The sequence below is a fragment of the Rattus norvegicus genome, chromosome 1, assembly GCF_021556685.1.
Source record: "Rattus norvegicus strain SHRSP/BbbUtx chromosome 1, alternate assembly SHRSP_T2T, whole genome shotgun sequence".
In the NCBI taxonomy this organism is placed as follows: Eukaryota; Metazoa; Chordata; class Mammalia; order Rodentia; family Muridae; genus Rattus; species Rattus norvegicus.
Window position 1 is genome coordinate 14,014,964 of NC_141534.1, and position 16,748 is coordinate 14,031,711.

At 43.1% G+C, this 16,748-nt stretch overlaps 1 protein-coding gene across 10 annotated transcripts in view; it reads right to left on the minus strand.

The window, feature by feature from the left end:
* Positions 1-16,748, minus strand: part of Ect2l (epithelial cell transforming 2 like) — an 80,539-nt gene that overhangs the window by 4,651 nt on the left and 59,140 nt on the right. For 6 of the 10 annotated variants that reach the window (XM_087559502.1, XM_087559569.1, XM_087559392.1 and 3 more), the window contains 6 exons: positions 14,991-15,205; positions 13,891-14,038; positions 12,599-12,672; positions 12,346-12,502; positions 11,438-11,503; positions 9,560-9,648 (listed from right to left, as the gene is read on the minus strand). In XM_087559502.1, coding sequence (XP_087415628.1) covers positions 9,560-9,648; positions 11,438-11,503; positions 12,346-12,502; positions 12,599-12,672; positions 13,891-14,038; positions 14,991-15,205 — 749 coding nt within the window. 10 annotated transcript variants of the gene reach the window in all.

A 16,748-nucleotide genomic window follows, 5' to 3' on the forward strand; every position in this document is an offset into this window, starting at 1 on the left:
AATGCCCTTGTAAACGCAGGAGAGGAACAAGGAAAGCAGCGCGTTTCCTATACTAGCCATGCCCAGTAGTTGAAGATGAGTTGCACACCATCCTAGGAGTGAGACTCACGAGTCAAAAATCAGTAAGGTCCTGTTCTTGCTTTGAGCTGAGGTCTACACACAGGGAGAAGCATTGCGATGGGAAATGTTACCTCCCAGTCACCTGTCCTAACAAATGCAGGGGAGAGACATTGGTCTAGTTCAGCTTAAGAAATAGAGAGGTTACAGGGTGGATGTTAAAAATAAGCACCATAGGTATGAGCCGAGTTCTTTATGGCAGAACTCTACTGAGGTCAAACACTTCTCAAAGGCTGGCTCTTTTATAGAGGAACTAACCAAATGCCATTTAACAGAAGGACGATCAAGTCTGGAATAACTACCTAGTCCCGGTGGAATAGGAAAATGATACATCAGAGGCCCGACACTGTAGCCAGTGTGTATGAAGCTATAGATTCAGTCTCCAGTACTGCTAGTGATGGTGGGTGGGTGGGTGGGCGGACACCCAAAACAGCGCCTTAAGCGTGTAGCATCTTCAGACAAGTGCACGTCTGACAGAACCCCTCAGGATGATGTGACCCTTGCCCACCTCTGACTAAAGGCTCCTTTTCTGTTGTGTCTGGTAGTGCCAACCTCGCTTCTTCAGAGGCAAGTTAATGAAATCCTAGTACTGATAATTATTTACTAATTGTTCAGGCCCTTCCCTTCCTTCCGCAGATATTTTCGTAGTTGAGGAGTTCGGCATAAGACCGCTCTCTCATGGAAGAAGATACGTACATCTGGAGTCCGGGATGTCTTCTATGAGTACCCTGGGAAGGGCTACCGAGGCACTGAACCGGTAGGTTGTTTTACAAGTCTTTTCAAATGGCGTATGAGATGTACTCCGACTGGTGACAAGGAGTACATCACTGAAGAGGAAGAGGCTGAGGTCTTGGGTCTGTTCATAGAGTCTGTTAGAGTGGAGAGGGGAACTATGTTCATGGACATGCACTTTGTCGGACAGTTCACCGTCTTTAAATGAAATGCCCATGACTAAGACCTCATTCCACTCTGGACCTTTTATGTAGTTCATGGAATCCTTGGTAAAGTGATCTTGCATCTCTCAGACCATATAGACCATCAAGGTACCTGATACAGTTATTTGATATCATCCATTAGACAAGTATTTAGTAATGCACAAAACATGAACATTGAGGGCTGGAAAGATGGCTCGGGTTAAGACCCCGGGTTGCTGTAGCAGACGACCAGAGTTCAACTCCAAGCACCCAAATGGTGGTTAACACCCATTGTAACTCCAGTCCTAAGGGACCCGATGCCTCTGAGCTCTGCAACTTCTTTTGAACATTGAATGTTCCCTCCTTTATTAGATGCATTTTTCACAGCTATATTTTTATAATTAAACCTGACCAGAGAACAGCACACTGCTTTGTTTCACCTAGGGACTGGAAGTTGGGAAATACGAGAGGACTGGGATGGCTGCAGGCATCCTTAAGTACAAACCTGGGGAAGGAAGTATTTACTAGTCGGAGATGAATCTCTAACTCCGTTTGAGAGAAATTGAAAGGGAGGGAGGTAGCTTGGCAGTTTTATCCACACAAAAAGTTATTAGTTCTTTGTTTCGTTGAAGTTGCTAAAAAATGGTCAGCTCTAGGTGAAGAGCAAAATGTGTGCGCTTAGGACACCAAATGTTGGCGCTTTGTGTGCACAGGTAAACAGAACCATGGTGATCCTCAGCCACTGAAGTCCGCTCTGTGTGTAAACATTCCCCTGTCTCTGGCTATGATCTATGCTGGTGCAAGTAGGTTGCTTCATGTGTACTTATGAAAGTATACTTGTGAGAAACAGACAGACAGACAGACAGGCAGACAGACAGAGAGAGAGAGAGAGAGAGAGAGAGAGAAAGAAAGAAAGAAAGAAAGAAAGAAGGAAAGAAAGAAAGAAAGAAAGGAAGGAAGGAAGGAAGGAAGGAAGGAAGGGAGGAAAGAAAGAAAAGCAAGCTTTAGAAACTGATGAGTTACTTTGAGAATGATAAGGCAAGACTGGGAAGGAAGGAAAAAGGAAGCCAGAAAGATTAAATGATCAACTGGTTGTAAGAAAAGACAGCTTTCTGTGGGTAAAAATAATTCTACCATGTATCCCAGAGAATGGGAAAGGTCTTGCCACATAACTGATAAAGGACAATTAATTTTTCTATATTTAAGTTTAGAAAATATTTAAAATTTTTACATTCTAAAGTATAAAAACTAATAACTTTTATAACAGGAAGTAAGCTTATAGGATACCATGAAGCAGTGCCATTGAAACTCGCTTGCTTCAGTAGTGAACGTTCGGCTTTCCCCTAAAGAATGTCCCAGTAGTGAGGGTGGAAAGGTCTATACGCCCCTGAGAACCACCTCTAAGGAGAGGGCTTTATTTTCCCCAGTATTAGGTGGTAGGTCTTGGCATGTCTACAAGTAGTAAGTCACACAGGGCAGAGGTGCCACATTGTACATTCATAACTGGGTCAGCAGGACACTGTCACTGTCGCTTACTGCACTAGCTAGCCCAGCAGACAGGGAAGCATGTCCTATGAGCACATGAAACTCAGGAATCCTGGACCCACGCTCTGGAATAAACAGGCAACTACAGGCAGTCGGCTCTCCTGTGACCAGACCCAAGTCCAATCTGCACAGGCACTGGGAGCTCGATCGCAAGGGCTCTTACAGTCCTAGAGTAAGAGTCACTTCCTAACCAGATTCTAGTACCCCTGAGAATGCTTAGTAGATCCCTTCCCCCCATGCTTAGTTCCCCTGTTAAATGACAGTATGACTACTGGGGGAAGGCCAAGAGGCAAGTATCCTTTTCAGTGGGCGGTAGAGCCCTCCTTGAGGTCTGGGACTTGAGTAGCATCTTCTATTGATCAAGGTCAGCTTGTGTTTGCCAGTACTGCAGAGCTCTACTTGGGAACTGTTAGCAAGATCACAAAGAAAAATGAAGCTTAAAAGTGAACAAACTTTGGTCTCTGCTCCACTCCTTGTCCCTGTGTTTCCTTTGGACAGGAGCAACTCTGGGTTAATATGTCTGAAATGGGTGGGTGCCGTCCAGAGACTGCCCCAGCTAGGAATCCATCCCATCTGCACACACCAAACCCAGACACTATTGCTGATGCCAAGAAGTGCTTGCTGACAGGAGCCAGATATGGGTGTCCCCTGAGAGGTTTTGCCAGAGCCTGCCAAGTACAGAGGTGGATGCTCAAATCCAACCATTGAACTGAGAACTGAGTCCCCAATGGAGCAATTAGGAGGACAGAAGGAACTGAAGGGGTTTGCAACTCCATAGGAAGAACAACAATATCAACCAAACAGAGCTCCCAGGGACTAAACCACCAACCAAAGAGTACACACGAAGAGACCATGGCTCCAGCTACATATGTAGCAGAGGATGGCCTTGTCTGGCATCAGTAGGAGGGAAGACCCTTGGTCCTGTGGAAGCTCAATGCCCCAGCATAGGGAAATGCAAGGGTGGTGAGGCGGAGTGGGTAGGTCGGTGGGGGAGCACTCTCATAGAAATGAGAGGGGGCATGAGATGGGGGGGGGAACTGGGGGATAACATTTGAAACATAAATAAATAAAATAACCAATAAAAAAATTAACAAACTTGGCCAGGTGTGTGACCCACACCTGTAACTTCAGCATTTAGAGGTAGAGGCAGGAAAATCAGGAGTTCAAGGCAGACTTGGCTTCAGCCTAGCATATAAGATCTTCTCTGGTAAATTAAATAAATACCAAAAAAAGTAGTGCAAAAATTGGTACTTCTGAGAAAATAGGAATGCAAAAGTTCCAAGGTATATAACAAAAACACCCTGTAGCTCGCGATGGTGGTTCATGCCTTTAATCCCAGCTCGTGGGAGACCACGGCAGGTAGGCTTGAGTTCCAGTCTAACTAGGGTTACACAGTGAGACCCAATCTCAAAACTAAACCCAACATTGTACCAAACATGCCCAAAATTGTATTCTGCGTTCACAGTAAAGCAAAGGCTGCCTGATTTCCTCATTCTTAAAGCGACTGTGATTTCCTCTCTGCCCCAGAGAATACTGTTTCTTTGCGAACACAAACCTTTCCTCACCCTTGGCATAACACTTACTTAGTCACTGCTACCATGTTGCCGCTGCTCTCTGAAGCCTCATGTATTCCAGACAGAACCTGCTAGTCCCATGACAAGGAGCTCGTTTCTTTTATGATTCGTTTTCTGTGTTTGAGATAAGGTCTGGCTTTATAGCCCAGGCTAGCCTTCCTGATGGCATGTATACTACAGCCTGGCCTCAGACAACTCTCCCACTTCCCTCCCCGCTCACCAAGTGGTTGTAGTTGAATTTATCAAGTAAACCATAAGGTCTTATAGCACTGCATAAATACAAACAGGGCAGATAGGCTGTAAGTGAAAATGTTCGATAGAAATGAGAATGACATTTCTTGGGTTTAATTTACTTTAAAACGACAGGGTTGCAGGATAAACATGGTATGATGTCTTTTGGAATATGCCTTTAATCTCAGCACTCAGGGAGCATAGGCAAGTCGATCCCTGTGAGTCTGTGCTCACAGAATTTTTGTGCTACTTTTTTTTTTTTGGGTATTTATTTATTATTTATTTATTTACCAGAGAAGATCTTACATAGTGAGTTCCAGAACAGGCAGAACTACACAGTGAGACTCTGTGTGGTGGTTTGAATATGCTTGACCCAGGGAGTGGCACTATTAGGAGGTGTGGCCCTGTTGGAGTAGGTGTGTCATGGGCTTCAATACCTTCATCCTAGCTGCCTGGAAGTCAGTCTTCCATTTTGCCTTTGGAACAAGAGGTGGAACTCTCGGCTCCTCTAGCCCTATGTCTGCCGTGCTCCCACCTTGATGATGAACTGAACCTTTGAACCAATAAGCCAGACTCATTTAAATGTTGTCCTTTATAAGTGTTGCCTTGGTCGAGGTGTCCACAGCAGCAAAACACTACTAAGATACCCTATCTCAGAAAAATAGTAATAATAATTTAGTTTTATCCTCAAACCCTCATGTATTCTCATCTCTTATCCAAATACTAAATTAAGTCTGAGTTCTAGCAAGTGAGAATTCCAGCTTCCGATTGACGTGTCAAGAGCTTGGAATGCCTGCCCTTGCTCCTGAGTGCTGAAATTAAAGACCTGTGCTACCACCTCCCTGCTGGCTTCTTGTTGTTTGTTTGCTTGCTTTATTTGTGTGCTGGTTTGTTTGGGAGTCTAAGGCTGCACATGGTGACACACGAGGACATCGAGAATGTTAGCCTTTCAGTAGAGGGAAGAGTAAGCATCACCTAAGAAAAGGGGCATGACATTCTCACTGGTGTGAGGTGAAATCTCAGGGTTTTTCTGATTTGCATTTCCCTTATGACTAAAGATGTTGAGCACTTCTTTAGGTACTTCAGCTGATAATGTTTTGTTTAGCTCTGTACCCCATTTTAATAGGATTATTTGGCTCTCCGGAGTCTAACTTATTGAGGTTTTTGCATAGTTTGGATATTAGCCCTCTATCAGATGTAGGATTGGAAAGGACCTTTTCCCAGTCTGTTGGTTGCCATTTTGTCCTAATGACAGTGTCCTTTGTCTTACAGAGGCTTTGCGGTTTTATGAGGTCCCATTTTTCCATTCTTGATCTTGGAGCATAAGCCATTAGTGTTTTGTTCAAGAATTTTCCCCAGTGCCCTTGTGTTTGAAACTCTTGCCCATTTTTTTTTCTATTAGATTGAGTGTTCTGGTTTGAGGTGGAGGTCCTTGATCCACTGGGATACAGTGTTATTCTTTAGGACTGTTGGAATAGCCAACACTTATTGTAGCATGAAAGCTGGATTCTATTAGTGCTATATTGCACTGACTTCTCTTGATTTTGTACTTGTGCTTGCCTTTTGCCATCAAATCGCTTCTGGTAGCCCTTCCTCTTCCATAGCATCATATTTTATAATCACTTACTATATTATTTCAGATTCTAATCCTTATCAATGTTAATTGAATGTTTTTCCCATTTGTTTTAATAGTTACAAAGCTTGCTTTCTATAATTTATGTAATATATCTCACTCTAAAAATAAAATTAACCATTTTATTTAACATTTACCGCATGGAAGACCCTGGATTGCTTTTTTTTTTTTTTTGTAAAACATCAAATGCATTATTATAGACTGTGTGTGTGTCTGTGTGTGTGTGTGTGTGTGTGTGTGTGTGTGTGTGTGTATGTGTGTGTATGTGTGTGTGTAGCTCAATAACTTGTTTGGCTGGACACTACTCAGTGATGTGCTGGGTCTTAGGGTAGGAGTAAGTTTCTATTTGTTAAAAATTCTACACTGTTTTCTCAAGGGTTTGTTTCTTTTCTGTATCCATAGGCAATGAAAAGGAGCTTTGTTGGTGCCATGTACAAGAGGACATTTGGTATTTTCAGACCTTCAGTTTTAGGCACTCCAAAGTGGTTGGTGCAATAACATGGCATTTAATCTGACATTTTCTGCTGTCACGTGTGCTGAATAAAAAAAACATATATATAATAAATAATCTAATATATAATAAAATAAGAGAAATAAAAAAAAAAAAGAAAAGGGGCATGAAACCTCACGCCAAAAAGGCCGTATTATTACTGTTTTCGTGGTTGTTGTTTTTTGGTTTGCTCTGCTTTGGTTTTGTTTGTTTGTTTTTTGAGCTCTCATTAAGTTTTGAGGCTTGCTGAGAGGCAAAAGGCAGAGAATGAAGAGAAATTGCAAACTTGGATATGACAGAAATTTTGGAATATTTAAATTAGAAATTTAACTGTGATGAATATATTAGGAAATCTAATAGGGGAAAAAAGAAGGACAAACAGAAGAAAACTTTGTAACAGAAACTCTTACAAAAGAAATGGTAAAAATAAAATTGTAACAAAGAATCACATTGGTGGGCTTACGGAGAAGCATAACAGTTAGCAATTGTGGTGAGTTTGAAGATGTGTGAGTGAAAAAAATCTTAAACTGATAGACTGGCTGGTTTTGTGTGTCAACTTGACACAAGCTAGAATCAAGAGGAAGGAGCCTCAGTTGAAGAAACACCTCCATGAGATCTAGCTGTAAGGCATTTTCTCAATTAGTGGTCAGTGGGGAAGGACCCAGCCCATTGTGGTTGGGGCCATCCCTGGGCTTAGTCCTGGTCTCTGAAAGAAAGCAGGCTGAGCAAGCCATGGGTAGCCAGCCAGTGAGTAGCGCCCTCCATGGTCTCCACATCAGGTCCTGTCTCCAGGTACCTGCCCTGTTTCCGTTTCTGTCCTGAATTCTCCAATGATGAACAGTGCAGTGAAGTGTAAGCCAAATAAACCCTTTCCTCCCCAACTTGCCTTTTGGTCATAGTGTTTTGTTACAGCAACAGAATCCTAACCAAGACAACTGAGAAACAGGAACAGACTGAGGATGGAGAGAAAAGAAAATATCTAAACCATAAGGGCAATTGAAAAAAAAACAAACAAAACATACATGTCACAGAAATACCAGATAAGGAAGAGAGAAAAGAATGGGAAAAATACTCAGAGTAAACTTTCTAAGAGGCTAGAGGGATGACTCAGTGGTTATTGGCTGTTCTTCAGAGGACCTGAGTTCAATTCCCAATACTCACATCATGGCTCAACAAGGCCTATGATTCCTACAAATTCTCAACTCACCAGCATATACCCTACAGAGACACACTGTATAATACATTTTTTAATGGTTGAATAATTTTTCAAAACTACAGAAAACTGCAGGTCCAGAAAGCTCAAAAAACAGAGTTAGTCCACATTTAGGCACAATGTACTCTTTTAGAAACTCAAAGTCAAACTTGACTCCAAAGAACAACAAAAATCTAGAGGAACAAGGATAAAAACTGCGCTGTCTTCTCTTCAAAACCAACCAAGCAAAAAAAAAAAAAAAAAAAGAAAGAAAGAAAGAAAGAAGGAAAGAAGTAAATGGAACGAAAATATTGAAAGAAACAAAAACTAAGCAACTTAAAATTCCATAGCCAGTCAAATTTTCTTTGGACAATTTCTCCAGCCAAAATGAAGGGAACCCACTGCCAGTAGTTACGTGAAGAAATAAGGATAAGAGGCAATGTATAAAGATTTGAATAATCCTAGCCTGGATCAGCTAACCTGTCTCCTACGGTGCCTGAGGGTTTAGAATTGCAGGGTTAGAAGCCAGCTTCTTTCTGTCACAGAAGAACCTACCCATTGCTACCGACTAAAACCAATGCAACAAAAAAAAAAAAAAAAAAAAATCAAAGTGCTGAGTCAGTGAGGCAAGAGACACTCTGCAGCCTGGACTTGACTTTCTGTTTCACTGATTTGCTTCTTTGAAGGGAGGGGAGGGAGGGGTGTGCCAATAGCATACGGAGGTCAGAGGAAAACTCAGCGGAGGGTTTCTCCTTACACTGTCAGTTCTGGGGATCAAACTCGTCTTCTCATGGCCTTTGATGGTCATTTAAGAGCTACCAAAGTGGGCATGGAGATGAAAGGGGTAACCCATCTACCCCACTACCCTGGAGCCTTTAGATGTCTGCTGAAAATATTGAAATAAAAGAGTTTCCTTTCCATTTCGTTGCTATTTGTTGGATAATTTGTCTTTGCCCTCAATACTGAAAAACATTGATCATTTTCTAAAGCAGAAATCAGAAAACTGTCACGCCATTTGTTTTGTAAATAAAGCTTTATTGGCACTTAGCCACAGCTGTGCATTTCTATATTAGTAGTGTTTATGAGTGGAGTAGCATTGCTACAACAGGAAAGGAAGGTCATTGCCACAGACCTCGTCTGACCCACCAATTCTAACTGTTTGCTCCTTGAACCATTATAGAGAAACTTGTCTGTTCTTGTTCTTAAAAAAAGCAACAGGAAGACAAATTTATGGGCCTTGGCATCTTTCTATCTGTTCTTACACATCTCTGAGCATGCAAAATAGATATGGCAAGGTCATTTTCAGTGCTAACTTGAACAGTTACTTAAGGGTAATAAAGTGATCCTCTTGTTTTGGGCAGAAATTCGGTGTGAGTTCCCACAATACTTGGATCTGATCTCATTAGGAAACTGATCAGCCTTGAGAAAGTCTACTATGACGTTTACGGTCTAGGTACACACTGTTTTCTCTTATTCCACCAAGGAGTCATCTGGAATGCAAGCAAGATGGTGAAATGCCATCCATCATCTAGAGTAATAGTCCTCAATTTCCCTAATGCTGTGACCCTTTAGTACAGTTCCTCATGGTGTGGTGACCACCAACCATAACAGGATTTCATGGCTACTTCAACACTAATGCTGCTACTGTTATGAATATAATGTAAATATCTGTTATCTGACGCCTATGGGTTGAAACCCACTGACCTAGAGACTTATTCTTGTAAGTATGATCAGTACAATGGTTCTCTTGACTGCACACAAGGTCAAACATGGTGCTAAATCTCAACAGTGAGCAATGAGCAAGACAGTACATTGACTGCCTTCAAGGTGCTCACAGCTTTGGTGTGGGTGACAGCTGCTCACCTTAAGTAGAATTCCGTTTTCTCCTCACAGCACTGAAGCTGAACCACATCTTGGATCCGAATCAGGTATCTGTTTGCTTCTGATAAAGTCTATAAAATAAAAATATAGATTATTTGGAATGCTACTAGTACAGAACTATTCTTCATCCCAGAGCATACAGATGTTGGTGGAAACTTAGTACAGTTGAGGAAAGGTCAACCTTTTCTTAGTTTATAATACAAGCTTCCTTGAGCAAACCAAATTGACAATAAGAAAGCAATTTTTGAGGCTGTCCAGTTTTTTAGAGCTATTGAAATATTTTGTTTGTACATATTTTCCTAGCATCAAAAACAAAGTTAGGAAAACAGTCAAAGGAGCTGTCACGAAAAGAAAAAGAAGTGGGCTGGAGAGACAGCTCAGTGGTTAAGAGAACTGGCTGCTCTTCCAAAGGTCCTGAGTTCAAATCCCAGTAGTCACATGGCGGCTCATAGCTGTCTGCAATGCCAGATCCAGGGGATCCAACACCCTCACACGGACATACATGCACATAAAATAAATAAATTGATTAAAAGGAGAGAAAAAGAAGCAAAAGAATTAGCAAGGTTAGGAAGAAGGTCCTGCATTGCTTTGGCCAGGGAATGGCTTCTGAGTATGCAGAGATGATGAAGAGACGATGCAGAGACACAGAGACGATGCAGAGACGATACAGAGACGATGCAGAGACACAGAGATGATGCAGAGATGCAGAGGTGCAGAGATGAGTTCTAAGAACCACGCTTTTCCAGTCCAACCACCCACCCTTCTCTTTCCTTACCAAGACGTGAAGGTAGAAATTATGACAAAATTCCCCACTGGACCAAATAAAAGTGTCTCCAATCAATTGACACTCTCATTCACCATCTGTACGAAGCTTCTGCTGAATATCAGACACCAGAAAGCAAGCAGAAGCTCACACACAGTGGGTCTCGCAGTCTGTGACTAGATGGGTGCGGGGTCACATGACAGGGCTGTCTGTCCATGGGACTACGGAACACCGAGGGAAGAAGCAGCTCCTAGCTGGAGACCAAGAAAACTTAAAGAGATCATGATTGACTTCGTTTTAAAATTAGTGTGCGTGCGCGTGCGTGCGTGCATGTAAAGCACAAAGGCCAAAGAACCACCACGCTGCTTTATCCCCTTCTGACGAGATCTTCCAGGCCTGGAGCGGGGCTGGCAGCCAGCTAGTCCTAACAGCTACCTTAGATAGTAGGTTCTTCAAACCCCTCACAGCACTGGAGTTATAGGTGTCTGCCTATGGCCATGCCTGGCTTTTTATGCGAGTCCTAGAGACTTAACTCAAGTTCTCATGCTTTTGGGCAAGAACTGTTACCCCCTGAGACATCTCCACAGACTCCTACTTTTTCAAGGTTAATAGGACTTAACCAGTGAAATAGGAAAACCGGCCATTTCATAGAAACTCAGCATATTTTCAAAGAACAGGTAGCAAGAGGCTACATTATTAAAGCATGTGGGTAGATATGTACGGTAAGAGTCTTAGGAAATAGGGGAGTCAGAAAGATAAAGGTGAACAGGTAAGTGTACAGAGGTGGTGGAGGGTTAATAGAGGGTTGCCAAGCATTGTGGACATTTTCAGTGTGCTAAGTCCTGCACCAAGGGCTTTATCCATCAGACTGAGATCAGGTAGACATGTAACTGGGTGCTCAACTCAAAGGGAGTCATAGCCTAGTACATGTTCTAATAACGCAGACAGCAGGGATAGGTTATAAGAAAGCCTACAGTTCTTGGCAGTAATGGGCGTCCCACAAAGTTTAGCTGCCTCAGAATCTGTATGTCTCTTTTGGCCAGCGACAGGGTTGAACTCACGATGGTGAGATGTAGCAAGAAGACTGGTGCACGTACCGGGCAGCCCCAGATGAGTGTCTGTATGTCGGACAGCTGCTCTCTCATTTTGAAGTTTTCCTTTATCTAGAAAACAAGATTAGGCAAAGAACGTGGTATCTTTATTAATATTTTGTGGCACCTGGTGAAGGACGTACGTGGCACTTTACTAACACTATCCATTTTCTAGACCAGTGTTTTCGTAAGGGCAAATAACAAGGCAGTCTAGAAACAAAGCATTTTCAGGGTATGATGTGCTATTAACATTCAGCCCAGTGCCTGCGTAGTATACAGGGAATAATGAGTGCTGTACTTACTGACTCAGGAAGGCACCTTGACATCTTTAAAAGGGGAGGTGGGGTGGGGACGAACTTGGAAGCAAAAGATTTTACCTTTTTTTTTCCTTTTGGTTATATATACAAATCCAAATTTTACACTTTCATACTAGAGAAGGTTGTACTGGGGATATAACTCGGTTGACAGAGTGCTTGCCTACTGTGCCCAAAAACCCTGGGTTTGTATCCAAGCGCCACATTACCCAGGAATGTAATCCCAGCACTCCAGAAATGAGGGTGACAGGAGAATCAGAAACTCACGGTGGCCCTTGGCTATATATCAAGTTTAAGTTAATCTGGGACACAGAAAAACCAGTCTAAAACTGGGAGTGGGGGGTACTGTGACTGTAAACATTGTTTATATTATTTGGCTTGGAATAGATGCCCTTCGTGTTTAAACTTGTGAAACAGGAATATAGATTTATCTTTAAAAGGATAAAAGACTGAAGTAAAGAGTACACAGGAAAGAGGGCATCTCGGGGACTCCAGTGAGACCCTCACTAAAGCACTGATGTTGAAGGGTCTGTATATATGTATGTGTATGTGTATGTGTGCATGTGTGTGTATGTGTATATGTATGTATCAGCAACCCACCTGATCTATGTAGTCTTTATATTTTTTGATTTGTTCAATTGCAGTGGTCAGGTTTCCACGGTCCACATGTCCTGCAGGAGTATGGAGCCTCAGAGCATAGAGAAGGTGAATATATTCTTCAAATCTCCGGGATGGGTACAGCAGCAGCTCTGGCAGACTGTATAGGAAATAGAGAAGGGTTCCCTCATGGCTACCTGTAGGCCATGGAGGGCTGGTCCTTGAGTTCCCAGCTGTGATCTTCCCGGAAACTCACCTCAGCATTTTGGTAACAATGGTTCTATCGTGCCTCTTCAAGAACGCTCTAAACGCAGGAGCCATTTCTCTGCACTAAAGGTGAGAATGACATTATCAAACTTTGCTCTGTGACACAGTTATAAAGCCTTATGTTCCACCAGTAACAAGGAGTGACCTACAGAACAGTCAAAGCAAGAGGGCAACATCTCTGTCTAATCTAAGTATCAATACTATTCATGTGTTCTAATATATTAACTCTAGTATTTTAATTATGCCACAAATCTAACCATATCCATTGACTTAATCAATAGAGGGGAATAGTAAGAGATTTATAATTAAGGTGGGGTTGGACTAGAACTAGAATAAATTGAGTGGATGACCTTGTCAGGCTACCTAACTTTCTCGTCTTTAAAATGGGTAGAAGACCCAGCCCAGAGTGCTGGACAGAATCCCGCCCATAAAGTGCCTGCCACACAATAAATCCTGTGTCATTTCTGTAAGAGTTTGATTATCACTGATATCCACGTTTAATGCTTCTATCCTTCATGGTTTCCAGAGTAATATTACAAAAGTAGTCCACTCTACTTAATATTCATTTCAAACGTACTCAGTCATCGTGAAATTATATCCTACGACTCAGTATGCACATGTCTAAAAGAGGTCAATGTTGCTAATGTCTGAGTCGAAGACTTGCCGGTCTCAAGCACCAAGAAGCCAGGCTATTTACACCTGTGAACAATTAAAGGGTTGAAGAAGATTTCTTGGTATTGATTACAATAACGACAGCAGCCACAGCTAAATCATTGAATAGCTGTAGGCACCCACTGTGCTAATGAAGCGGTCATCAGTATTTACCCCACAGCTATAAAACGTTTACCGCCCATTTGTTTCTGATAGCACACTTTGCCCTATCTAATTCTTGTCCTCAAGGTCAAGAGTCCATAGTCAAGTTGTCCATGGAGCTGAGCTTGTGTGTCCCGGCATTTTAGCAGCAGAGAATTCTGAGCTCACAATCTCGCTCCAGCTCACTTTTTCAGTGCCCTGTCACTGTGATATGATGTGATACTGTCATGTCACCTGGCTGGGATGGATGAAAATTTGGCAGTGGATAACGGCAGCTCAACTATCAGCTCCTGAGAACCACTGTGTTTTCACCCCTGTATTAGCCCCTATGTCAAGCTCCCTGTTCTCAAGAAGTTCAAAGTACAGGGGGTAGGGAGCCTGAGAAGCAGCAGCTGAGAAGTGGTCTTTTGCATTTACCTCAGTCCTTTGGGTTGTACAGGATTAGGTGACAACAGCACAACCACTTACCTTCTCAATGGTTTTCAGGACAACTGGGTAATTGTTGAAGAAATTGGTATATACGTTCAACTGGCTTCCAAACTTTATGAATATTTCTCCCACACAGTGGGCTGGGCTCCATTCCTGTAGTCTGTCCCTTAGGTTATCTAGAAACTCTCTACAATATGAGAAGATTAAAATCAGAGCCTGTGGGAGTCTCCCAAACTTAAGCCACAAATTCATTCGTGTAGGCTTTTCTTTTGTGGTAGGACTTTATTTTGGCCGGTTACGTGCTTTTACCACAGAGCAGTGTAGGTTTGACAGGATGTGGGAGCTGGGCAGTGAGGGGAGAGGTTGGCTGTCCAGGATCCCATCCATCTTAACTCCTTGGGTCAGAATCCAGCTTCCCTCAATAGAACCACTTCTGATGGTCCCACCCTCAGAGAGCCAGGGCCACAGACATTCTCACAGTCCTCTGAGGAGAATGGCCGCTTCAAAAGCTTCAAGGACAAGAACCTGAACGTCCATACAGCCAGTATACAGAAAACTCCAAGGTGACTGTCTTAGCTACTCCAGGTCATGAAAACTGAAAGGTGTTTCATCAGCCTTATCACTGGTAAGAGCAGGGCTCAGAGAGGTAGCAAACAATCTCTTCAGATCTGTGGAAATTGACTACAACCACCCCTTGGCTCACTTCACCCTACGATAGGTAGATACCATTGTTTTTCTCAATCTCTCAACAGATATAGGAAACTCACAATGGAAAAGCACAGTAACCATTGAATCCTTTTGTTCCTGGCCCATTCAATTAGACATTACTGACTCTCCCACAGACTTTCGTGTGAGCAGTTTATTAAGTACAATGCTTAGGCATTGGATTCTTTTTCTTTCACATATTGGGGCTGGGGTGGCACTGGAAGCCATATGCTGGCTGTGGCTGTTAAGGGGCATGCAAAGGAGCCTCTCTACTCTTCCAGGTAATGGGATCCCCAAGAAAGTAGAGAACTGCTGGGACGGTAGGACTTTTGAAACAAAGTGTGTTCTTCCCGGTAGGACTTTTGAAACAAAGTGTGTTCTTCCCCTCATTTAGAGGGGTACTGCTCTTTAAAGAATCCATCTTTAGGGCTTACCTGTTGAGATTTAAGATGTGCAGAGTGTCAGAAAAAATGATGTGGATATTGGCAGCACTGAGAATGGCTCTGTTGGAGGAGAGAGCTGCCCTCAGGGGCCTGGCGTACACGTCCCTCACGATTCCCAGCGTCTGCACGTACCGTCTCTCGCTCTGCACGAGCTCCTTCACAACTCGGGTTCGTTTCTCTACTGAGTCCATCTGGAGCCTTCTCTCCTGCAGAAACATCAGGAATCCATGATAAATTTAATGACTGAGGACCTCTGCAATGGGCAAGATATCTAAGGAGGTGGAAGAGACAAGACCCATAGGAGGGATTGTCTTAAGGGAAGATGGTAATAATATAGGTCTAGATGAAGCTACCCTGAAGTTAACTGAGCTGTGACAGACAGCTGGTAGTGTCACACACACACACACACACACACACACACACACACACACAGAGAGAGAGAGAGAGAGAGAGAGAGAGAGAGAGAGAGAGAGAGAGAGAGAGAAAGAGAGAGAGTGTGTCTTCTGTTCTATTCCTCCTTCGTCCACTGGGATAGCATAAGAAACTGTATATGGACTACCCACTGCATGTGCACAAGTGTATTACTTCCCTCTTCCCACAAGCCAAAGATGCTGACATCAGAGAGGGCAAGGAGACTAACTCTGTAAAGCCTCTTTTCCTTGGGAGTCACGGGGCCATTCATCAGCTCCCACCTTTATCCCAGAAGTAATTTTATGCTCACTCTGTTAACCAAACAGCATTTTCTTCTGCATAGATAGGACAAACTAAGGAGGACGATGACCCTTTGGGAAGACCAGCACTCTCAACTAACCCTGACCCCTGGGATCACTCAGACACCAAGCCACCAACCAGGTGGCTTACACTGACTGATCCAAGGCTCCCAACACATATATAGCGGAGGACTGCCGGGTCTGTCCTTAGTGGGAGAAGATGCACCTAACCCTCAAGAGACTTGAGGCCCCAGTGAGTAGGGAGGCTTGGTGTGGGGGTGGGGAGGAACATCCTCTTAAAGATAGAGGGGAGGAGGAATGGGATGAGGAACTGTGGGAGGGCGGACGGGAGGAGGACAGTAACCAGACTGTAAAATAATAAAAGCAATTAGAAGGAGAAGAAGAGGAGGAGGAGGAGGAAGAGGAGAAGAGGAAGAAAAGAAGAAGGAGGAGGAAGAAGAAGAGGAGGAAGAGTATTATTATTATTGTTATTATTATTATTATTATTATTATTATTATTATTATTATTATTATAAGCAGGACATGAGTACATATGTAATCCCAGCATTTGGGAGGCTGAATGAAGCAAAAGGATTATAAATTAAAAGGTAGCCTGGACCACATACCAAAACCCTGTCCCAAAAGACCCACAGCTGGAGACATAACCCAACAGACAGTCGCTTGTGTAGGATGCCTCTAGATTCAAGTCCTTCTCTGGCCAAAAATCATCTTTAAAAAGTGGTGCTAGCACCCAAAAGGCTGTGACAGTTGCTACCACCAGCTTGTGACAGTCTTCCATGCTGCTTCCTAGAGATCATTTGTTTGGACAGTGAGGAACCATGTCCTAAGGCCAAGGTGAGCCCTGGACCCAGCCTAGGTGTGATGGAGCAGTAAAGATCTCTATGTCTGAGCTCCAGGCTGCAGAACTAACACATTCTTCTTTCTCCGAGAGTCTACCCTTAGATAAGCCACTTAGTTCATGAGTGGGAGGGGAGGGACTAGACAGAGAGGAGGGAAGGGAAACTGTGGTCAGTCTTAA